Source organism: Bombus terrestris, chromosome 5, assembly GCF_910591885.1.
Source record: "Bombus terrestris chromosome 5, iyBomTerr1.2, whole genome shotgun sequence".
Classification (NCBI taxonomy): Eukaryota; Metazoa; Arthropoda; class Insecta; order Hymenoptera; family Apidae; genus Bombus; species Bombus terrestris.
Window position 1 is genome coordinate 8,915,962 of NC_063273.1, and position 14,378 is coordinate 8,930,339.

The 14,378-nt window shown below is 36.8% G+C and overlaps 1 protein-coding gene across 10 annotated transcripts in view; it reads left to right on the top strand.

Annotated features, from left to right (window-relative positions):
* LOC100646293 (TLD domain-containing protein 2) overlaps positions 1-14,378 on the top strand; it is a 294,489-nt gene that overhangs the window by 235,395 nt on the left and 44,716 nt on the right. For 7 of the 10 annotated variants that reach the window (XM_048405837.1, XM_048405838.1, XM_048405836.1 and 4 more), the window contains 7 exons: positions 8,031-8,256; positions 11,377-11,531; positions 11,626-12,018; positions 12,111-12,317; positions 12,402-12,761; positions 12,833-12,984; positions 13,933-14,103. In XM_048405837.1, coding sequence (XP_048261794.1) covers positions 8,031-8,256; positions 11,377-11,531; positions 11,626-12,018; positions 12,111-12,317; positions 12,402-12,761; positions 12,833-12,984; positions 13,933-14,103 — 1,664 coding nt within the window. The remainder of the gene's footprint in view (positions 1-8,030; positions 8,257-11,376; positions 11,532-11,625; positions 12,019-12,110; positions 12,318-12,401; positions 12,762-12,832; positions 12,985-13,932; positions 14,104-14,378) is intronic. The other 3 variants (XM_048405835.1, XM_012308475.3, XM_048405834.1) reach the window with 2 other exon arrangements.

Genomic DNA, 14,378 nt, shown 5'->3' on the forward strand with positions numbered 1-14,378 from the left:
CTGTCGTCGATGCACTCCCACGACCGAAATACGGTCGATGTGAATGGTATTCGATGAGTATTGAACACAAGGGGAATCGACGTGAATCTAAAGAGATTCGGATATTTTGGGGATTACAATGATACAAAAGTCGAAGTTGTTATTCTTAATCTTTAGGAATCTTGAAGATTTTAGGATAGCAGGAGATTTTTCAATTTTTGAGAGCTTGCAATATTTAGGTAGAAAATTACTCGAGTTTGTTATTGTAAATTGGCCTATCTAGTACGTCGTTACTCTTTCCTCTTTATTTATTCCTGTTATATTCCGATATTGGCTACTACTTTCCTTTATTCTGTATTTAATTCCAATAGTTTTGTAAATAAGGATAAAGTTGGCATTTTTTAAGAATTATTTCTTTAATCAGGAAAAAAATCGCGACATTGTCCGTGTTTAATAATACGGACACGAGCTGAAATAGAAATGTTATAACGCGAAACTTGCGGTTAATACACGGATACCTGATGGATTTTCATTTTTGTCGAAAACCAAGCCTTAAACGAAGAAACGTTATTCTTCCTTTCTCGACTTATTCGTCGGTCAATGATGTAGAATCATCGTCCGGTCGCTCGTACCGTATATGCGGTCTGTCCAAAAAAAATAACCGATCTTTTTAAAGATAATAAGACAAATGCATTGATTTGAAGAAAATGTTTTATTTTATTCAACACGCATTCCTCCTGCGGCGATATAATGATTTTTCAACGACTAACTAATGCGTCATATAATCGTTGCACGTCCTTTTGTGGAATTCTTGCCACTTTCAGGATGCTTGTCACAGCCTTCCGCATGTCTCCAATGTTGTCGTAACATCTCCCCTTAGTTGTTATTTAAGGCCGCGAAGATAAACAATAATTGCACGGTGCTAAATCTGGCGAACTGGTGGATGGAGCAACATTCTAATTTGTTTTTTTTCTCAAGAGAAGAAGTTACAGCCGCCGTACGATTGATACACGGTGCATTATCATGCAACGGAACCAGATTTTCGAACGAACTCTGCTCTAATATTGATTGCTATAACGAAGGATTTATTTATATTAAGAAGTTCGATTATTTTTGCAACAGACCGTGTTGATACACGGATAAGTTAAGAATTACTACATAAATTACTATAGCGTCGTAAAGAGCGTTGCCAAGAGACCAAAGATTGGTCAAATTAATTTTTAAATTAATTAACGAACTATTTGCTAATTAACTAATTAACGAATTAAGTTGGTATAATCTTCGAATTAAATTTGACGTAGAGCGAAACACGAGTGCCATATCAAAAGCAAGATTCGCAAATTCGGTCAGAGAATAATTTGATTTTTCAACTTGGAAAAATTCCATTGTCCGCGATAAACCGAAAGATATAACGAACATCTATCCGCGTTAGTAAACGGCAAATTTACTCGTCCTCCCTGTCCATCGAGGAACATCGACAAATTCTCTGCTCCTCCTCGCAGTTTCATCGAGCGTGAACGATTCCTTCGAGACTTCTCTGCCACTTGACAGACTTTTTAAATGAAACCCGGTGCTTTTGCCCCTCGTCCAACCATATCGTTCTTCGTACTTTATTACGTGGCTCGATTTTTGCACGCTCGATGCTCGCCCCCTATCCTGGACCGTTGAAAAGCAACGTTCCGCGAGTTCTCGCCGAGTCATCGTCTCTCTCCGCTTTTAGTCGGCCGCGAGTCACTCGTTAGCTCGGTTGAGTTTTACTGCGTAGAGGAACGGGATGAAAAAAAGTCCCGATGACATCGTTTGCGACGGAAGACGGATCGTCTTTTTGAGGCGAGCCACTTCAAAAGCTGCCTTTTCAGCCACGATTTCACAGTCCGAGTAGCTTCAAACGAGCAGCTCTCTTTAAATCGCGCTTAAAATGCTCCTTTGTGGATAACGAATCGCTCGATCGTATTGCAGATCCTGGTGGTCGTTGAAAGTATTACGAGAAAATTAGTGTACATTACTGTTCATAAGTATCTAGGTACTTGGTGCGATTCGATCGAAGGACTCATATTTTTGCTATCATCTTGACACTCGAAGGCTTTCGGAAGTTGCGAAGTCATCAGCAGCACTGTGTCCGGCAATTGCAGATTCTGAAAAATCCAAAAGTGCCTCCAAAACCCTCGAAGCTTCCTTCGAACTTCGAAGGCTTCCGAGTCTAAAGACCTAAAAATGCTAGGATGATTTTAAAAACTTCTTTTAATTCGTGTCAGCCGTTTTTCACCTTTAACCGCTTCATCTCGGTACCTTCGAGTAATCAAAGCACACGTACATCTAGACCAATCCAAGGCAGCGACTTCTGCAAAACCAGCCTTCCTTAAACATCTGCACACGTTCCAGTAAGCAGTCTGAATGCCGGACATGTTCGCGCTAGACGTTCTCCAAACGTCTTCCCTTCTTGCCCACTTTTCCAATTAACGATCGTCTCTCGTCGCCTAGACACATCGTCCATAAATATCCGGACGCTTCTAAATTATTGCTAAAGATATTGGTTTGTTCGAAAACTTCGTAGCTCCGAAGAAAAATTGGATTTTCTTCTAAGAAAATTTCGAAGAAAATTTCACTTAATTCCGTCGTTCGCCGTCGCGTTTCTAACGCTCGTAACTCATACCGCAGTAAATGAATAATTCCAAGCTTCTAGAATAAATCGCTTAAAAAGATGTTGAATTCCTTACGTCACATGAATTATTCAAAGAACTTGCTCGGCTTTCTTTTTGCGAAACTCCAACACTCTATAAAGATGGAAAAAACACCATCTCGATACAATGGATCAAGGATTACGTGGCCTGATGCAAGAACCTAATGAAACGGAACAAAAGCGGTCATCCAGTTCGTCTGATTAATTAATCAATCGATGGTGATGGAAGTTGCCGACAGGCAAAGCCCTGTCTTGTCGGCGACGGATAATTGCATTCCACTCTCGCCTCGTTACCTGTAACGTCTTATGGTCGGATAATAGCCTCCAAAGATACGGAAGCTGATGCGAAAGATAAGGACGATAACTGTGGTAAGATGGGACGAACAGAGAGGATGCATCGGGATGCGGAGCTTCGAGGCTAGGCAAAGTTATTATCGGATACGTAAACCGCGAAAATGCGGCGCACGACCCTGAATAAGAAGCTGATAGGAAGGTGGAAGGGCGCGGGACGAAGGTAACTCGGCTACAAAAGAAAAGAAAAGAGGGAAGAATCGGGACAACGGATGCTTTCTTAGCCGATCTTTTGTGAATGGGACAGCTCTCCCTCTCGACGCCAAGCATCTATCAGAGGTGCTCATTTCATCTTTTATCGAAGGCTGCAATCTGTTAAATTTATGACCAGCAGGCTGCAAATAAATGTTTTACAATCGCTAAACGGTATTATTTATCGTTAGATTATAGATGAGTACGATATTTTGCGTTAGCTCTGAATCTGCTTATTTAATTTTATGATTTCCCAGTTTTGTATAATATCTGTTGGCGGCAACGTAACTCCTGCAGATATAGTGACAGGTAACCCGCCGCTATTTAGCCTTAGTATAATTTCTGGCTCGTTCAGCGGCTCAAAGGATCTCGGCCACGTATTTGAGCGAATGTTTGGAAAGTCGACATTTGGACAGTCGCGGTGTCAATGTTATGACTGTTTAGAGATGGTTATATTGCCGAAAAATAGAGACTTTGTCTAAAGGATCTGACCACGAAGTGCGGAAAGTGGCGATTTTGGTAAGCGAACTGTGAGAAACTGTGTGGTAGTGATAACGAAATATTTGAATTGTATCGATATTTTGTATGGATGTGTGTTGGTATTAATATCCAGAGCATCATTACATGTAATATTAGAAGCAGAATATTGATATTATCGGTATTGTTACTTGCAATTAACCCTTGGACTGTAAACGTTTTTACAGTACTCTCAGACTGTAAACGTAGGTCTTTTGTTTGATACATTTTTTAATAGACAATACATGTTAAAGAGATCACAGAAAATTCATATAACATCCTAAATCAAGGTTATGGTAAAACTTTTTCCGAACAACCTTTTTCAGCCAGGGTTACTCCCTTGGGAGAAACTCAACCTGGTCGAAATAGCCCGGACATGAAATATCCACCTTTACGGTTTGAGGTTTAAAATAGAAGTATACCAGCCGAAATAAAATCCAAAAATGAAAATAAATCACGTATATAAATTTAATGTTATAAATATTATACAATAAACATAACATGGAATATTAAAATTTTATTAGTAAAGAAATAGAATACTATACTCAAAATGCCAGTCTTCGATAGACAGTGAATCTGAAAATATTCTCTCCAAATGTTCTCCGTTTAAGCGATTTCTTGCTTCATTTAGAACATTGTCCGTTTCGAAGAATAGCCGTTCAGACGAAACGGGTATTGAGCTTATTGCAAAATACATTTTTTAGTTAGTTTTCTCGGAGGTGGATTACTGGATTCAATCGAAAATTTAATTGAGCAATTTCGGTACTATGCGTTAAATTCGATACTGAAATATTTTGTCGCATTAAATATATTAATTGAATTGAAAAGTATCGATATTTCGAATATAGTTATAAAAATTTACTCGTAACATATACACGTCGGTGCAAAGTGAATTAAAAATTATTACAGTCGACATACATACCAATAATTGAGATGTAATCGATTGTTTTTCAATTTTTCGTGTCATTGTTGAGTTATAGGAGAGCGCAATAATTTAGGTTAGATGCGAGTCTGACATGATACGAATCTTCCTGAATAAAAGAGCAAGTGAAACTCTAAACGAGGAAGTAGATTATGAATTTTCTTCTCCATAAATTTTTCTTTCCGCAATGAGAACCGCTGAAGCTTAAGACGCAGAAACTGAAACAATGCCGAGTTGCCCTCTTACTCTGACGTTTTACGAAACATCATCCTTTTTCTTCTCCTGGCTCGCATTCTTTCTTTTTCTTTGGCTTAAAAGCTTCACAACCCCGCCCGTGTCTTTTTTTGTCTTTTTCGGTCGATCTTTCAACTTGAAGCCGCACTAGCAACAACTCCGTCTCTTGGCTGATCTTTCTCGAAGGACTCATGACTTTATAACTACGAATTCTTCCCTCTCTCGATTAATCTTCTCGATTGAAATAATCCTAAAAATCGTGAAAACGTGGTGGACGTAGTTTCTGTAAATAAGAAATTCGTAATTGTAAGTTATGCAACAGTATCGATCACATAACGCATCAAATATTTTGCTAGGATCTCCTAATCTGTCTATAATAGGATTATTCTCTATAAATCGATGAATCGCGTTCGTTTGGGTATTTCAAATGCGATCTTAAAGAGAAGAAAGAGTTTCGCTGAAAATATTTGTACGTACGAATTTACTGAAACCTACGAAGAAACTTCTAAAATTGAAAACTTTTTCGTAACAAATAAGCTGTAAATAGCATAACACAATATTAACAGATACTCATAGCAAAGGCAATTTATATTCATCTCGATACAAAAACCATATTTCGAGTCGGAATTCCATAAGAGAGTTTAGGCCCATCGAGGAACATCGTCAAACGCAGAAGTAGATCGAGTCACGTTATAGTCAGACGTTTCGTCTGTTCTTGATTGGAACGCGTGCTCGTCTAAATTCTACTGCACAGTAGATCGTGTCGCGTCATGATCAGACGTAGCATACTAAATTCAGTGAACCACCGTGGTAACACGACGATACATCACCGTAAACTTATAATTATACCAGATACAATCTAAAGCGAGATTCGTTGATTAAACATTCATTCAACTAGGATATGCATTGTTACGAAATGTCGAACTATCGTTAGACAGGCTACATTTAAAGGTCATTGGACACAGATTTGCATAAAAGCCATAATATGCTGGCGAATGGGCCGTTCTCGAGCCCCTCTTTCAAGAAATTCAATTTTCTGTTACCCGATATCTCCTTGCACACCGTTTCTGCCGGATTATGCAAATAGCATAATAGTTCTTACGGCCATCGCGTGAATATATTTACGACTGTTATGGAACGAGAAATATGATCGAGAAGCTTCAATGAGTTAGATGAAAAGAATTATTTTAACGAACACTGCAACGATATCATTATAAGTTTTCTCTTCTTTTTTTTTTTTTATATAGTTTCGATGAGCGTACTTTTTTAAAATACTTTTCAATCTTTAATCTTCTCTGAGGATTCTCGTAATTTTCCTTGTATAGGCGATATCGGTACTATAAATGAGACAAATAAACGGAATAAATGATTACCTAACCAAATGGGTAGATACGTTTAGTTATACTAATATTATATGTACCCACCTTGCAAGAATATAAGAAGGAATAACGTATTTCACCATTTTACAATGTTTTAAGAATTAAAATTACTTTTAGAAAAAAATAATTGTTTCACTTTAATCGACGCAGAAGGAATATCGTGTTTTTGCTGATCATTTTATGGTCAACAAAGAGACCGACGGAATTAAATTGAAATGAAAGCGTAAATTCAATTTTCCGCTCGTTCGTTTTGCTTTGCAACGGGCAGAGAGAACAACCGGGTGAAACGAAACGTTTAAACGACGTCGAAGCACCGAGGACAGGTAACGTTTCACAGAACGTTGCACCATAACGTCGCAGGGAACCTTGCAAGATGATACCGGTGCTACCGTACAGACGCTGCAGTGAACCGCTACGCGAACATTTTAGTATTATGTTTCAGGAACTGCCTCGCACATTACGTTATACGTTTCTGGCCGTGTTACGACATTAGACATTGCATAAACGTCGGCTCTGTAAAATTCCACCAGGCATTCTTCGACACATCGCGAAATGACATTCTTATCTTCGTTGGTTTCCCTTAATTTCATTTTACAACCTTTATAACAACGTCATCTGCATCGTCACGCGACATTATTGGCGAGAAAATCTTTTTACTATTTTCTTCTTTTCGTCTTTCGTGAGAAATGGTGCTCAGCTTGTTTAGAAATTAGTCTATTATACTTGCACACGATAATATTCATTCATAATAATATACGTCTTAGTTGTTCAAATTATACTTAAATGAAATAAAGTTATGCGTTAGCATCTTCCACGAGATTAATGATGGATAAGTAGAGCAATATGATATTTCTGTAGAAATGGAGCCGCTACCCGCGAACGATTCGATCGAGTATGATCATCAGACGTTTGCAAATTGAGGCGCTAGATACGGCTTATGACGTTGCATCGGCATCGGTCCGTGAAATTGCGTTTCACCGATATTCGCTCGGTTCTAAACCGGTCTACCACCAGCTGGCACGTCAACGACGCGTCCAGACATACGATCGTCATCGATGCATGCCCCTTTCTCACGATCGATGATCCCTGATTGGCTTCCCGGCCAACCCGCATCGATTCAGCAAACCACACTACCTATTATACGCACGCAACCGTGGCCAGTGATTTGCATTTAGGGTTGGTACCCTGCCGCTGGATAGAGGGTGTGAAAGTTGGCTTGAAATAAAAAAGAATGACACTTCGGGAACAGTTTGAATTTTCTACATGACTAACTTTTCTATCAATTGTTTTGACAAAGAGGAGAGAAATTTTATATCTTTCGCGATGTTGTAAATACTTCGATTTCTTTAAATTTCACTAAATTACACAATCTAAGTGGAAGAGATAAAACCGAAATGAATATTCTTGAAATTCGTTTTTATAGCCAACATGTTAAAAGACAGAATTCGCTACGCTTATTGAGCTAATGAATGACTTACGACACAACTTATCAATGGTAATAAGTCCTGATGCGAATGTAACCTTTTAGACGAAATATGCCTTATGCTTGTAACAGTACAATGAACACTTTCTCTGTACATAAAAATAGATTATGTAAGATAAAAATAGATTATCTTTCATCAACGATGCAAGACGTCGAACAATGTAGTTTAAAACCCCGCCCGTAATTAATCTCGTCGTGGACAATAAGACACATTTGTTGTTCTCTTCTTATCGGACTTGTCTTTCTATTATGCCAGACTAATCGTGTAATTTGTGACTATTTTCTTTGCCGCAGGTGGGTGACAGGGACACGCTGACATCCGTGGCCGCGAGATTCGATACAACGCCATCCGAGCTGAGCAAATTTAACAGGCTCGGAAGTACTTTCATTTATCCCGGCCAGCAACTGTGGATACCAGTGGAAGGAGAAGGTCAAACAAAAGGCGGAACTACTGACGCACCTAGTCCGGATCCTTGCCACGATCACGAGTCCCAGGATGACCTACCTCCAGAAGAAAAAGGCAATTTATTTATTTACTTATTTATCTTGTTCAGTATTTTTTGTTTTAATTTTTTATATATTCACAGTGATTACAAAAAGCAAATATAGCTATATTATATAAGAAATTTAGCATCGTATTTATTATAGCATTTACTAAAAGTGATTCATCGGGTCCAGGTACAGGATACCATGAAGACGAAACAGAACCTGATAAAAAAGCGCTTCGGTTGAAAATAAATCAATGCTTCTTGTAGTTACTGTAAATATTTAAATACGAATGATGAAAATGATAGCAGTGTAAGAGAAGATTTCAGGAATTTAAATTTAGTCGCGTATTTCAATTTCTGAGAGTATTATCCTTTCTTCTTATTATATACAGCTATGATTCTCAATCCTGCATATTTTTTATTTAACTAACTTCAATTAGCTTTAGTAAAAGAATAGGTAATCGAGATGATTCTATATTTACTTCCTGATTAAATATTACAACGCTGACGGCAACTTGACCAATGTTGCGTGAGATTTGAAGGTTTAATGTTAATATATTTGCTACGCAATCTCCTTTGCAATTGTGATTTCCACGTGCACGTTTGTCTTTGATTGCTCTTCTAATTGATATAATCTTTAAAATGTTAATAACAAATATGTTATTAAGAATCATAAAGATATTAGCGATAGAGAGATACAATAAATGTATTACAGTATTCAAAATTAGAGTAGAACGATCGAGACCAGTAGAGAATATAAGCTTTACTTAAACAAAACTGATCTCGAGATAAGAATTTCATTTCACTGGAAATTCGAGTGTCAGGCTATTCCCTATACTTCTATTTCAGCATATTATCTCAATTTCTATCTTATGACGCACCCGGATACTTGATGTTGTATTTTCTCCGAACTGTATCACATGTCGCTCGTATAATATGTAACTAGGTGAAGGTGATACGAAAAAGTACCATATGAATAGAAAAATTCACCACGTGACTTGTGGAATTCATTAACGTTCCATTACATATGATCTAACACTAGCAAAATGTTTCAGTACGTCGCTTACATACGAAGCACATATTCGAAGACGTTAATATGACGAGTCAGGCGTCAGGTCTTATCTATCCAGCGTGTGCAATAGATCCGTATTAATATTCTACGCGACACTTTGTATGTACAATGTACAATCAGATATAGCAGAGACCCAATTCATTTTGATATTTGGCCAGATGACTCAATCCGTCTTACCCGAACGCCACAAGGTTCTGTATTCCATTATTCATAGAAACACGTTAACGCCAATTTTCCCTTCGATTTATCGAATTTTTCTTTCTCATTATTCGCTGCACGATTCAGCGTTTTGATACGAGTACGTTTGTTGTGAGAATCATTGCACCTACCATATGCAATAGCTCGCAAAATTATGCGGACCAGGCATTAAAAATAGCACGATAATTTTGTAAATTTTCATGAAAAAGTTGCAGAAAATTTGTTCAGCCAGTGGCCGCTGAAAACAAATACAAATAACGTACATCCGCAATATACGTATACATATATTCGTATACTATTTATTTATCTACATGCAGTATTGTATCTTCATGCCAGCCTCCTGCTCTTTATTCTCTGACCGCCGCTTATTCTCGTCCATCATTTTTCACAATTTTCTGGTCATAGTGCCTGTTTTACTAACTGGTTACATGCTGAGGTCTTAACCTTTTCTGGAATTTCCAAACTCATTGTGTTAGTATACATGTTAGATGTTATCTTCTTTACGATTTCACCATCTTTTGCCAAATAACGTGATTGAATCGTTTTAGTTTCTAGAATTTACCTCAAAATGTAAAATTTCATTGGCTTTATTATCAATACTAAACCACTATACTTCCATTGGCCATTAATCATAGGTGAAATTATAACCGAGTTTAATAAGTTGCCGGTTTCTATTGCAAAATACATACTTAGTAATAGAAGACTAAAAATAGCATGCGTGACGAAATTATGCGAACAATAAAATACATCGGGGTTGTGTTTATCGAAATTAACTTCTAAGAAAAACTGACCATACAAAATATCGAATATATGAAAGATGTTTTTAAGACGCCGCAGTTCGCGGTGAGAAAAGAACATAAGTTGACCATTCGGTGGCGCCACTTTACACAGTCCTGTCAAGTATATGGTGATCGTAAAATCGAATGAATCGACGATTGGATATGAAGTCAGAAAAACAAAGTATGTATGTACTTAAAAGGAAAGAGTCATACATAGATTCATTGTGGTGTAGTTTTACGTAGTCGAACGTATGTAAGAAGAAAATGTGTATGGTGAATCGATATACAGAGAAAACTATGTGTTTCTTGTTTTCTTAGTCTGTTTCCCGCGCATTCTATATTTCTCTCTCTTGATAAACATTTTAGTCGATAGCCACGATTCAACCTAGTGAAATTTTTTATTGTATTTTTTGCGATTTAGTATTTTCTTTTTTGTTAGAACGTTTAAGGACGTATAGATAATTATACGTAACTCATTAACTAGTTCTAGTTTATTCATTTCCATATGCTTATTCGCAAATAATTGATTTCAATGTTTTGAATGATTTGATATAAAATAAAACAATTGTGGTATATTTATTGGTATGTTTACAAAGATTTTGCAAACTTTCACGATTTAATATCTTAATTTCTATGTTTTTTCTTTTGTCATTCAACGTATGTATACATATAGTACGACGTCAGCTGATCCGGCGTCACGATGTAAATACGATGTCACGAAAGAATATGGCGCTCGGTCGTATACAACTTTCGTACGTCGTTATGGTAGATATCAAACATAACCTATCAGGTGTTGAAAAACAAACAATGAACGTTGATTTTACTGTAAACATAGAAAACATGTTGTTGTTATACTATTATTTGTTCTTCGTAATAGGTCAAGCACTATTACCTAAAGGTTATATTACGTGAAACAGGATTTAAATTTCTTATAATTAAATACTATGAAATAACTGTTACATTCCTTTATAATATTGAAGTGGTACCAGATCACTTAATTTGTTTTTTTTTTTTCTCAATATGGGTAAGCTTTATTTAGCTATAAGAAATGTTGTATATTTAATAAAATAATTGAATGCTTAACATCATACTTTTCTTTCTAGAACTTTTAGACAACCTGAGGCCAGTGTCACCGAAACCAAGCCATGAAAGAGTGAAAACACCTCTTAGTGTTACCAATACAGTGATAGAAGAGGAGGAACAGCCATTTAAAGAAAGATTTTTGAAAATTAATGTTCGTCACATTACAGATGGTCAGGTAAGGTTTATGATTCAATTTACATTTAACATAAAGCTTCTTACACTCTTTAATGACTTCATGTTGTTACTAAACTGTTGTTTTATATTCACAGGGTGTTGTTGGTGGAGTGTTACTAGTTACACCAAATGCAGTCATGTTTGATCCCAATGTTTCTGATCCCCTTGTAATTGAACATGGAGCTGAATCTTACGGTGTTATTGCACCAATGGAATTTGTAGTAAATGCTGCAATTTATTATGATATTGCACATATGCGAGTTGGACATACAGAATCTGGAAACTTAGATAAGAAGCCGGAAATTTATTATATGAAGAAACCATCACCAATTGAAAATATTAAGTGCCAGTCACCAGAAAAGGAGGAAAATTTTCCGGAATTAACGGCGGATGATGCTGAGAATGTATGTAGCTGTGCTGAGAGAGATGGAGATGCTTTTCCAAAGGCCTTTGAGAGAGATCTCGTTACTCCTACTAATCTTCAAAATGTACATAGATTTAAATATTAAACACTAACTACATTTTTGTAATGTGATAATTGTCAGATAATAAACTGAATTTTTTTCTGTTTAATTCATAGGAAGAAGATACAACGACAACCAAAGAAAAAGAGAAGGAGAAAGAGAAAGAGAAGGAGACTAAAGCTGTGAGCGGTGGTGGTCAAGCAAGTAGAACATTAGAGGAGCGTAGACGTTCTATGCTTGACCATCACTGGCCAGTTCCTAGCAAAGATCAATATCCATGGCCCATCGAGGATGAACAACAAGATTCTTTAAATTCTGACAAAGTAAACTAATTACTCGTTGTCACTAAAACTCAGTATACTATACTTAATCAAAGTTCAAAATGTAATGAATGTTGATATTTACAGGTGGACTCCGCGAAGTCGAAGGTGATTCCCGAAGGCGAAGAAGGATCTCTAGTCAAACTGTCATGCCACGACTCTGGTATTGACATACGTGACCCTAATCCCTCTTTCCCAGTAGTTCAACCAAATCCCACAAAGAAAGTTTATTCAGACGCAGATATTGTCTTATCTTCAGATTGGGTCCCTCCTATTACTATTGCTCCGACGAACGTTACAACTGATTCGCTAGATAGTGGTCCTGCCATTAACGGCAGGAAGAAGGCGAGTTCTGTATCTTTTAGCTTAGACAGTAATAATACGGAGGAACCTGAGAAAGATGAGGAACACAAAGACGACGATAAACAAGAGACTCGTAGGAATAAAGTAATATTATAATTTATATCTTTGTTATCTTTTTGATGCAATCTGTATCTTATTTTAATAATTTGTTTCAGATGTTAAAACGATTATCATATCCTTTGTCATGGATGGAAGGGTTAACTGGCGAAAAGGAAGATGAAAGTAAATCTGGAACTGATAAAGTTTCGAGTCTTCCTAATAGCGCGGATTCTCATCATTCATCAGTTTTCAGCAAAGTTTTCTCAAGGTGATAATACTTAGCCCTGCTAAGTTCATAAAATTTTTATAAGAATTTTTTTGTAACTTATATGGTACAATAATTTTTATAAATTAATATAATACGCTTTTATATTTTATTTTACTATTCGTGTATGTTAGGAATGAGTAATTCAATGAAAAAGAAATTTGCATACTTTCTATATACAGGAAAGGTTCTCAATGTTCCGGCCTCCTTATATGGTGTAACATTTATTTTTCATGTGGTTGCTTTCTGCTGAAATCTTTTAGAACTTAAAGTAACATTTATAGTATATCTGAGGCTATTCGTAACGAAACAGAATTACATATATGATGACGCACAAGCTCGGTAAAACTTTCATCTTGAAACACAAGTTTTGCTATGAATACCCTCATTTATTATAATATAGAATATTAATTAGAAATTTGCGCGTAGATGCAAGCGGCTTATTGCATTTGCGAAACGCGCTTTGGGATAATCCTTTTTTTGAATTTCTGAACGGAGTAAACGAATCAAAGGAATGGGCACGTGTAACATTTCCAACTCACAATCAGTCCAGACGTTGTCTTCGATAACCTTATACCATCATAGTCCGTTTTTTCAATTTTGTTCTTCCTTCTTTTTTCTAATTTTATTTTTTACGAAATTCTATCAATAAATTTGTCGCTGAAGGTGTATACCTATCAATGGTAAAAGATACATTCACCCAAGAGATTTCACTCACGAAATAAGAATTTATCCCGGAATGACCTTTAGCGATTAATTCTATTTAGTAGTTACGTAAGTAAAGAAGAAAGTTATGGCTCAAAAGGATTTTAAGGATATTGTCTATTTTTTCCGCTATTTTGAGACCAGTATGACCAATCAGACTGTGATGGTAAATCTGTGTTAAACATAAAGCTTAACTATGGTTTCCAATGTGACTAACAAAGAATATGTAATGGTGGTGGATATAAGCTCGCCGATCAACCTGGTGAGTGACTTTAGCTCGGGCCTGTTTGCTAAAACTCCCAGCGAAGAGAGCGGTGGGGGCGGTAGAGCCGGAGGAACACCTCCGCTTACCGCCTCCTCTCTCTCCCAGGACACCAGCAACCCTCAGATTTCACCTGGTCCAGGAGGGCTTATGGGGTGAGTTTGGGCCCGGTCATGAACCAGCAACTTATAATATATCCACGTTAAAATCCACTTTCTCCTTATAATTTTTCTTTCGTATCTGCCCACTGTTGTTCCGCTCTCTTTCGCTCTCTCTTTCTCTCTCTCTCTCTTCCCTTTCTCTTGCTCTATCTTTTTCTTACTCTTTTTATCTCTGATTGGGCTGTTGAATTTTATATTAATTTCATTGAACGTTTATCTTCTTAGATGTCTAGTTTGTTGTTCCTTGTTGTTTTCCTATAATTAAGTAC